At 29.3% G+C, this 10,075-nt stretch overlaps 3 protein-coding genes across 3 annotated transcripts; 1 reads left to right on the forward strand and 2 right to left on the reverse strand.

Moving 5' to 3' along the window:
• Positions 1–1,438: 1,438 nt before the first annotated feature.
• On the reverse strand, positions 1,439–3,895 carry LOC106651198 (7-methylguanosine phosphate-specific 5'-nucleotidase-like). The gene is made up of 5 exons (XM_014369616.2): positions 3,313–3,895; positions 2,926–3,024; positions 2,773–2,842; positions 2,009–2,595; positions 1,439–1,931 (listed from the first exon to the last, which is right to left on the reverse strand). The coding sequence occupies exons 1-5, from the start codon at positions 3,337–3,339 to the stop codon at positions 1,830–1,832; spliced, it is 885 nt and encodes a 294-aa protein (XP_014225102.1). The 5' UTR covers positions 3,340–3,895; the 3' UTR covers positions 1,439–1,829.
• Positions 3,896–3,971: 76 nt separating this feature from the next.
• On the reverse strand, positions 3,972–6,031 carry LOC106651186 (protein saal1). Its single transcript, XM_014369592.2, has 5 exons — positions 5,940–6,031; positions 5,247–5,560; positions 4,914–5,175; positions 4,378–4,842; positions 3,972–4,302 (listed from the first exon to the last, which is right to left on the reverse strand). The coding sequence occupies exons 2-5, from the start codon at positions 5,547–5,549 to the stop codon at positions 4,088–4,090; spliced, it is 1,245 nt and encodes a 414-aa protein (XP_014225078.1). The 5' UTR covers positions 5,550–5,560; positions 5,940–6,031; the 3' UTR covers positions 3,972–4,087.
• Positions 6,032–6,269: 238 nt separating this feature from the next.
• Positions 6,270–9,814, forward strand: LOC106651184. Its single transcript, XM_014369591.2, has 4 exons — positions 6,270–6,391; positions 6,482–6,727; positions 6,800–8,312; positions 9,227–9,814. The coding sequence occupies exons 1-4, from the start codon at positions 6,296–6,298 to the stop codon at positions 9,646–9,648; spliced, it is 2,277 nt and encodes a 758-aa protein (XP_014225077.1). The 5' UTR covers positions 6,270–6,295; the 3' UTR covers positions 9,649–9,814.
• The last annotated feature ends 261 nt before the right edge of the window (positions 9,815–10,075 follow it).

Below are 10,075 nucleotides of genomic sequence, written 5' to 3' on the forward strand. Positions count from 1 at the left end.
AAACTATTGCGGCTCAATTTACTTATCTTCGGCTCTAGTCGACTCGATGCATCGTATGCCTATATATATAGGTTGCATTCACAAAAGAACGGAACCGATCGTGTATTACATCAGGTGTTACATTCTATTTACGTGTTCATTCGTATGGGTACGTACTTAGTGATGCACCACGAATCATAAATAACTATTCTTTGCGCATATAAGGTGAATGTGCCAGATACCAATCAACCCCCCATTTTCAACCACCCAAAGATTATTTAAATAAATAGAAATGAATATGATATATTGATGCAATAAAAATTTTTTCAATTCTATAAATATATTGTCAGAGAAAATTCACAGTTTCTCTTGAAAATAATTAAATTTATTTCGTCGCTCAATCTTTTATTCTGAACTGGTCGAAAAGTGAGTTATTTGTTTTAATTGTCTATCCAGAGTTCGACCAGATGCAGTATTCCGTAATAATTTTTATTCAAAAACTTTTGTTCAATTTGAAGATCAACGATATGTTTCTTATAAATTTATAGATATTTATAGATATAGTTTGTTAATTTATTATGCTTTCAGACCTCGAAAATAAAAATTACTGAATTCTGTGTACGGAGAAATTGACGACTCAATGGGTTGATCGAAAAATGGATGACTGACAAAGAATGTAAATGAGCAAAGAAAGATTTTTTCTTAAGTGTCCAAAATATGGCAAAGTCATCCTAAATAAGCAAATCGACTAGAACTAAAGGAAATTATATTTTTTGAAATACATCATGATTTTTTTAATAATTGATTGATATTACAATTTTTTCATATGCTTGAACAAACACCCTATTAAAGTTCAATATTGATTGAATATTATAGTCATTTTATCTTGGCATGTTTTATTTTTATTACAATTGATGGACAATATTCATAATAACAAAAATTACAACAATGAGGATCTACTGATGAAATACACAACATTTTTGAAATATTTATGTTATCTTGATGAACTTGCTAAACCAAGTATTTATTCAACAAAAAATAAATTTTTAAATAATAAAAATTCTATTTATATAAATAGGAAAGAACTTTTATGTACTCTGAATACTTATGTATTGATTTTAAATTTTTTATCCATTTAGTAATTTGTCAACACAGCAACTGAAATTGAAATTAATACTCATGGGGTATTTATTATATTTTCTTTTGGCAGCACACAATTTAGCTCATTTTTATACAATTTTAACTTTTAACTTTTAAATAGTGTATAACAACTATTTTAATAAATAATTTCCAATACCATTACTATGTGAACAAAATAACACAAATAATTTTCTGAATTTGAATGCAATGAGGTACTTCAAATAAAAATGAAAATGATAAACTTTTTGTCAAAAACATTTTAAAATTATATTTTTTTTAATATTCAAGTTTTTCAAAAACTTTTAAAGCATTGGTATTAATAAAATCTGACAAAATAATTAGAACTTTAAAATTTGTGCTAAATATTAATATACAACTATATGATACATCAACATCATCATTCAAAAAAATCTTTGCTTGCAAAGAAATATTTGATTTTTCGAAACAATAATTATTCAACTAATTTTAATTTTACTTCTATGAATTTTTATACGACCACAGTCTTCAATTATTTCTCTGTTGCATATATCTGATTTTTAACTATTACATAAATTATTACAATCACATGTATACTTGTAAAATATACAAATTTACAAGATATTAATGCTTATGATTTACTAAAACATGAATGTACAAAGTCTATTCCAAAAAAATTTTTGGGAACTTTTTATTTATAATAATTCATTTCTTATAAACTGTAACTAATTTCGTTACAAAATTGAACTAAGGATATCTAAAACTACATTCATAGTTTGGTCATCCACTAACACGATATCGAAAGCATCTTTAAATAGTGGTAAGCTTTCTTCAACCTAAAAAAAAAAATAATATTAGCATTAATAACTCTAAAATAAGATTAGTATTTTCATTAATCATTCAATACACTTACATGTTCATAAAGGAAGCCAATTCTGAGAATGGTTTCAGTATTTTCTACACCATCAGCCATAAGAGCATCACCAAGAGTATCTCCCATCAATACTACGTTAGAACGACCTTTGATAATCTTGAAATACTCATTTTCTACTGCATGCTCATTTTTATTAAAAACATGTAAAATTCTATTTGAGTTCTTAAAACCACCTAGTGTATTTCCATTAAATTGTAAAAAGTTTGATATGACATTAACATTATCATACAAGACTCCTTGATGCCTTAATAAAGCTTCTACAATATCACCTAATCCTGCACTGAACACAAGGATTGGAATATTTTTAGTCCACAGTTTACTAAATAACTCTTTGGTACGATCTCTTAGAGAGTGACCATGTAAATCGACTACTTCGTCTATTTCTTTTCTATCAAATTCTAGGCCTTGTAACATTTTGTGAGATATTGTCATCCATTCATTCATTGCACTAATTTTTGTTTCCATTGGTATGTTTGGGTCAATTTCAATTGGTCTATATTTTTCATACAGTAATCTTGTTTCATCTTTGTAAGAATCAGGCAGTTGCTTGCATTTTCTAAAAATGCCTAAAAATTGAATTGACATATTAAACATTTTAAATATAGCATTATAATCTTAATATCATTAATAAAATCTTGAATCTTATCACATTCAATTATGATAATAATATTCCAGTTGCTTGCTGGTAATATTCTAAGAAAAATAATAACTGTAGTAAAATATATATGATAATTTTTGCTTACCAAAACTACTAAGGATTGGTGTTCCGTTTTCATGCTGTTTTGTTAAAGTCAAATCGAAATCTGACACAACCTATGATATAAATTTAATTATAAATTCATTTTTATATTACGTTCAAGAATAAAATTAAAAAAAGGAAAAAGTATGGCACGCACCTGGAGTTTGTTCGAGCCTTCGCGAATAATTTTGTTGATTTTTTGTAGAACCAAACATTCGTCTTTCATGTGCACATGTTGAGATTTCAAAATTCGTATCTTCAAATAAAAGAAACGTTCAGAGTTAGTTTATGAAACGAATTGAAAAAAAAAAAAACAATATTGACATACACGTGTAAATATACACAAGCATCATCGAGAACCGTGCAAAACAGAGCCGAGTGAAACGAAAATTCGCTATGCGTCCTCGAGTCAAAGGCCTCGAATGCGGAAATAGTTTTTTGGTTAAAAACTATCCTTGACACGAATTCGCATTGCAACATAGGCAGAGATTTGCAAATAATGCTGTGGTCACATTGGGATAAGAATATTGTAATAAATACTCACGTCTTCGATGGTTAATTCGTTGGGCATCTTGAATCTGTTGAAAATCGATGACAACGCACGAAGGAATAATTGGCGAATCTTGATTGCGTTGCTTGGGCGACAGCCTCCCTATAAATAAAATAATAAACTGCTATCGACTATACGATGGCCCACCCTCGCTTTAATACACACAGATCCTCAGTCCACAGACGCACATAAGTTCGCGCACACACCCGAATGTTTTGGTAATATTAAGTTGTCAAGTGCGCCTCGAGTAATCGCCCAACAGCGACTGCTGCCTTTGACAAATCTATAATACACTCTCTGTACACTGCTGAATATCGCTGATCAGCCAGCTGAGCGCATATCACACATGCGCTGGCTGTATTTATTTTATATATAGAAATACACATCACACACCGCACTGTAGAATGATACTAGGTAGATGGTATACATATACAGTACTATAATAGTGTGAGTATTTCAGAGGCGAATGAACGCCTTATGAGTAGACTGCATGTTACGCGCGCTTCGGTTCTGAAATCTGAGCTCGTATAATGTAACACTATTTTGACTGAACTTTTGATTGATATAAGAAAGTTTTTAAGAAGTAGAAAGTAAATTTTGAAAAAACGATGCAGATTTATGAATTTAAATTTTCAACTCAATAAAAAACTGAATTTTAAAATATTTTATATTAAATTTTAATAAAGCCTTCAGATTTAAAATGTACATGAAAAACAAATTTTGCAGACAATGCTAAAACTATTTTTTGTTTAAATTTAGAATTGAAAATTCACTGCCTAATTATATCTTTTATTTCTATTGTTAGTTGTGGGAATTCAGAAGTTATTTTTTCAATAAATTTTTCACAGTCTTTAGCATTACTGTCAAATATGGATGCATTGCCTTTTTTACTGAGTAGCTTATGAGTTTCGACCCAAAATAATGATAATGTAATGTGCAATTGTTTTACTTTTTCTATTTCTACTGCATCATCTTGACTCATGACTGTAAGAATAAAAAAAAACAATTAATTGGTTTGTTACACAATACACTAATATCTATGTTTTATAATTGAGATACCTGACTGAATATTTAACAATATCAAAGCTACAGTTTGTAGTAATTCCTTAGATGGTAGCATCTGATTACATTCAAAAAAGGATGCCATTTTAATACAATTTTCTATAATATCAAAACAGTCATTTTCAAACAGTTCTAAATTGCTTGAGCATTCATAAGGTTTCAACATTCTCGTTAATATATCATTCATTGTTTTGAAATTTTCATCTGCTTGATCATGAGTGAATTTATATAATTTTTTGTGAAATATAGTTTCATAGAAACTAAACCACAAGTTAACTACTTTAATTTCATTGTCATCATGAACATCATTTTTGCAATGTATAAGCTCCTGTGTTGCTATGTTGAAATTGTGCAACAATTTTTCAACGTCAAAGATACCTTCCATCAAACTTTGATTGCTATTTGGTAACTTGATTTCAGTCATCAAACAAATTAATTCTAATGCAGACATCAAGAGATTCTCTGAAAAAATAATTTTTCAATTATTAAATATATGTTTCATTAAAAAAAATTATTATTGTTAAAGCTACAACCATTTGATGAGTTACAAAGAATGAAGTTTAACGAATCCACAAGAATTTCGCAACTTGTAAGTTTTTTTAACCAAAAGGAATTGGGATTTATTTTAATATCATGAATGAAACATTTTAATAATCTAAAAACTTGAAGTAACGTTTCTGTATCACTACCAGATAAGTGCATTAAAATAATATTCACTAATTCATTTTTTTCAGACAAACTTTCCAATGCGTTTGTTTGACAAGTTAAGTTGGCAATAATACCAATTAACTGTTCCTGTAGAATTTGATGATTTAATATGAATATTGAAAGATATACCTAATTATATATTTTTAAATTTTACTGACTATGTGTCTATCATTTCTAGAATTTTTTAGAAATACTAAAGCTACATCATAAAATTGATTTTCCAATAAAAATGTGACAACTTGCTCATCTGCAGTCATATCCCATATAGTGCTTAAATTGCCTTCAATCATGTCTTCATCTTTTTTGTCTTCTTTTGTTAGAGATAATATAAAGTCCAAAACCCAATGTGCACTGTACATTGTGTCTCCAATTTGATCTCCTCTTATAATCTGTTCGTCAACTTCATCAACTATATTACGGTCCATATTATTGGTGGCATTACTTGAACTTCTTGTATCCATGTTGAAATGTTCTATAAAAATTTTGTTTTTAATTAATGGAGTGTAATTTAATTGAGTTTTTTTTATAAGTAATTCCAATCAAAAAGTAATGTTCAGTTACGGTTCAATAGTTATGAAATACTTCGTAAAATTTTCTTTAAATTTTTAATGAAAAAATAATCAGTCTAATCTTACTCAATAACAGTAATATAGATAAATAGCTTGAACCGACGATATAGTACATATTCATGAGTTTCATTTTCTTCCAGGGTATTATATCGTTTGAAAATTTTTTGAGTTTATTTACTACCTCTATGGTAAATTCTCGAGACGAGACGAGGTATTTGAATCTTCAAATTAAATTTCAGTACATCCTATATCCACAATTCGATCAATTTTCAAAATACTCACTTGCAGCATGCACCGTATGGTTTATGAATCGCCCCAAACAAAAGTCGACCGCTTAGTTGCAAAACGGGGAGTTTAGTATACGCTTTTTTGCTGTGTCTAGCGACGACTGCTATGGTAGGCGCTAGCCCCATCACTTCTTGTTATTTTCGTCAGCTGGCAAGCGTCCCACCGTACCGATTCGGAAGAGAAGAGTAAAAAAGAGAGACGCGCGCCATACCACGCAATTTTAATTTATTTTTCTCATTTATATATTTTTCGATCATACAAGAACGAGGATTAGGCGCGCTGAAATTTTATATGGAATGTAGAATTTAAACATAGGACCTAACCCTGACATCGTTTGTCTAAGAGTAACGATGGCGTGTTGCGCTAAAGAAAAATATCGTACGGTTAATGGTAACATTTCAAAAGACTTCGATCATTTCACAGACGAAGATGATTTTGAATTTCAGGTAAAATTCTACCTCAACATTATTCTTATTCATTTCAGAAAAATATATTATTTACGTTCGAATTTACTCTCCTTAAACATTTTAATCTAGTTTCTACCTGCTGATAAATTCAAAAATATCATTAAAAATGTGAAAAGACAAAGAACGCGAGATGAAGAAGAAAGACTTTATTCAGCCTACTTTGAAGAAAAGCAACAAGAAATGATCAAGTGTAATCATGATGGACAAAAACTTAAATCTAGCAAAACTCTTGAAGAAACATTTCAAGATGTGGACAGAGAATTAACTCGATTAGATGCTGATTTATCAAAAGTAAACACTCATAAATTCTCTAAGGTAATATTCTTAAATTTTAAATATAATCATGCACTATTTTCTTATTAACTATCAATTAAATTTAAATTATAGAGAAGAATACAATCAGCTAATTGTGAAAGAAGGGATTCGCATGTTGAAAAAGAAAATTGTGACTGCTGTACTAATATTTTATTAACAGAGCCTCAAAAAGGAAGTTCGTGTTGCATAAGCGATACATCAGAATCTCACAATGCATGTAGAACTTACATAAGAAAATCTTTATCGGAACAAACACTCAAAAACATTAGACCCCATTATAGATGTCATCGTTATAAAGATAATTTTGAGTGCAATTCTAGTCCTGAAGTCAGCCCAGATCGATTTAGCAACGATGAAGATTATATGCCTGTGCATCCAGATCCTCTTGTTGTCACTAAAATTTTAAACATCCAAAGAAAAATATCTATTGTCTTAGAAAATATTTCATGTGAAATTGATAGAATTCCTTTACCTGATGGCGAAGATGATTACCAACGAAGACAACAAAGAGTTGTGGAATTTTCTACTAGGCTATCGAGAAATTACTTATATGATTTAGGCAGGCAAATAGCAGATATTCTTAAACATATAAAAGCAATTGACCCAAGTTATAAAATGAGATTATGCAGAAGAGGGGTTATTCTGCATATGCAAGCCATAGAACAAAAGTTATTGAGTGCTCATCAACTGACTTTTGCTGCTCTAAGTGCTTACTGCAAGCATATTCCTTGTTCTGTCCTGAAAAATAACCCTGGAAAATTGCAGAAAATTTTGCAAACAGTTGTGCAACTAAAAAATATTTGTCTTGGAATAAAACTCACACCAGATCAATATTCATCTGGAGATGATAAAGATACATTTTTAGGAAAAGAGACTGAAAGTCGTTGTACTGCAATTTTGAACAAATTTGGTGCTGCTTCTGAACATGAATCTCAATTTGCTAGTCATACAACTAGATCATCTATTATGACACCTACTCGCAATAATAAACAACAAATTAAAAGTAAAATTGCTCATAGATTGAGTATGTATGCACCAGACTTTAGATTATTAAAAACTTATCAGCCTAAGAAAACTCACAGCATGTTTCAGATAACAAAAAATCGGAAACAAAATTGCCTAGGATGCAAACAACAAAGTAATCCTTCTATGCTGAATAAGAAATCAAATTCTCTATTAGCTAAAACTGATATAACTAGTGCAAATAAAATTGCAAGAATTGATATTCCTCAAAAAGAAGATGATATACAAACTATAATGGAAACAGTTCCACTTGATTCTGATATTGATAGTCATCGATCTGCAAAATGTACAAACAGAAGAGAAAATTTTCAAAAAACCAATAAGCTTCTTAATACCAATTCTAATCTTAAAGAAGCTGCAAAATTGACCAATTCAAAATTCAAAGGAAAAGACTTATTAATAGATCAATCAAAGAATGATGAAGCTGCATCTTTATTACCTGTAATTGGAGATTTGTTGTCTTTAGTCCAAAGTAATGATAGCAAAACAGCATCTATTCCTCCAAGCTCTATAGATACTTTGTACAAGTTTTTATCAAATTTCCAAACTCAGGTGGAAACAAGTAAGTTTAAAAGTTTTGTAATAAAAAATCAATTTTTTATTGCATTTCATACCCAAAGGCATAGTGAGATTATGTTTTCAAAATTATTTCTGGACATTCTTTAAAGCATAAAAAATGATGCTCACTTTTACACCAACATAATGATAACTTGAATAAATTAAAGGTTTCACCTTACCCGTTCCATCAACCATGCTTATATTGAAATGTACTACTTTATCACAGTGTGCAGGAAAATATTAAAATCCATTTTCCGCACTCCGTGTAATAAAAAATACTATACATAACTGAAGTGGTTATCAATCTTCCACATTTGGTATTTCACGTCAAAACTCCTAGCGTGGCCGCAAATGCATTCGGAAATAATACTAATTTATTATTTTGATACAAAATTTCCTCAGCTTTCCTTTAGCGAGAAAAAGGAGTTTTGACATGAAATTTCACACAAGTACAAGAATTTGACTACCTCCCACTTCAGTTACTATTACATCACAAGGAATAAAAATAAGCTTTTTTCAATACCAAAGTCAGTAAAAGTACCAATTTTCTGATCGCTAAACTAAATGATATAACATGTCTAAGCTGTAAAAAAGAAAAGTCCGGGAGCACCTGTGGTATGCTTCCAAAACGGAACCAAAACTGATAAGTGGGAAATAACTATTGTCAGCTGTAAGGGTATACAAAAAATAATATTGTTAGGTCTCATGTATTAAAAGTTTTAAACTCACACAACAAAAGCTCAAGTTGAGCGGTGATCCGTTTCGAATACACAGTAATATCACTTTATTCGAAATTTTTCTTAGTTTTATGGCCTAGGTATATTATATGCTATTCACTAACAATAAAAAATTCAAAAATATATTTCATTCATATGATACCTTACATATTACTTATATGTAAATATTTTCTTTTTATAGAACCGCAGACCAAAGATGACAATGTAATTGGTACTAAAAATATAAAGCTTATTTCTTGCATTGAAAAAAAAGATGAGTTAGAGCAAGCTCATAATGTAAAACCAACCAATCCCAAGAAAAATAAACAACTTATTAAATCGAACGATTTTTCATGTCAGACTACTTACGGGAAAAACAGCGAGAAAATAAAATTAAAAATATCGGATAAAGTAATTGCAGGTATTCTCAATTACCAAAATCAATATGAAGAGTCACTGAAGAGTAACCTCATGTACAACAGTAATTCAAACAATAAACCTTGGGATGTAGTTTCATGGATTTCTGATAAGCTTGTCGAAGAATTAATTGTGGATTTGTCAGATGATTTTCAAATGGATGATATCATTCACAAGCTTTTTGATTTAGAATTCCAAGAATTTTAACATATTAAATTATTTTCTGTATTAATTAAAGGAAGTTTCAAAATTACGTGTTTGCAGAAAATGTATAGAATCAGTGATCAATAGATCAATTAAATTGAAAATTTAACTTAAAAAGCAAGAACAAAAGCAAGAACAATATTCAACACGTAAAAAGAGTCATTTTTTATACAGCTTACTATTTTCTAAAAAAAATGTATTTTAAAATAAAATTTTTTTGATAAATAAAGGATATATCAACTTTGAAAGATTATAACGTTTGATTTTATTCACTTTATAATACTAAGCCACAAATGACTTAACGTAATCGTTGAACGATTTATAGGTAAACTAGCGCGAATTGAAGAAACGGTAAATTTTACCATTTCACAAAGTAATCGATTTTATTTTTAAATTATAAAGACATTTCAATAATTGAATATTGATGATT

Source organism: Trichogramma pretiosum, unplaced genomic scaffold, assembly GCF_000599845.2.
Source record: "Trichogramma pretiosum strain Unisexual culture from Peru unplaced genomic scaffold, Tpre_2.0 scaffold8, whole genome shotgun sequence".
NCBI lineage: Eukaryota > Metazoa > Arthropoda > Insecta > Hymenoptera > Trichogrammatidae > Trichogramma > Trichogramma pretiosum.

What these genes read in the sequence shown, in the direction of transcription:
- LOC106651184 (XM_014369591.2), top strand. Translation starts at nt 6,296, where the DNA reads ATGGCGTGTTGCGCTAAAGAAAAATATCGTACGGTTAATGGTAACATT. An exon ending in AAGATGATTTTGAATTTCAG is followed by an intron (nt 6,392 to 6,481) that starts GTAAAATTCTAC and finishes ATTTTAATCTAG; the next exon opens with TTTCTACCTGCTGATAAATT. An exon ending in ACACTCATAAATTCTCTAAG is followed by an intron (nt 6,728 to 6,799) that starts GTAATATTCTTA and finishes TTTAAATTATAG; the next exon opens with AGAAGAATACAATCAGCTAA.
- LOC106651198 (XM_014369616.2), bottom strand. Translation starts at nt 3,339, where the DNA reads ATGCCCAACGAATTAACCATCGAAGAC. An exon ending in AAGGCTCGAACAAACTCCAG is followed by an intron (nt 2,843 to 2,925) that starts GTGCGTGCCATA and finishes TTTATATCATAG; the next exon opens with GTTGTGTCAGATTTCGATTT. An exon ending in ACCAATCCTTAGTAGTTTTG is followed by an intron (nt 2,596 to 2,772) that starts GTAAGCAAAAAT and finishes TTCAATTTTTAG; the next exon opens with GCATTTTTAGAAAATGCAAG.
- LOC106651186 (XM_014369592.2), bottom strand. Translation starts at nt 5,549, where the DNA reads ATGGATACAAGAAGTTCAAGTAATGCCACCAATAATATGGACCGTAAT. An exon ending in CTAGAAATGATAGACACATA is followed by an intron (nt 5,176 to 5,246) that starts GTCAGTAAAATT and finishes CAAATTCTACAG; the next exon opens with GAACAGTTAATTGGTATTAT. An exon ending in ATTGTTAAATATTCAGTCAG is followed by an intron (nt 4,303 to 4,377) that starts GTATCTCAATTA and finishes TTATTCTTACAG; the next exon opens with TCATGAGTCAAGATGATGCA.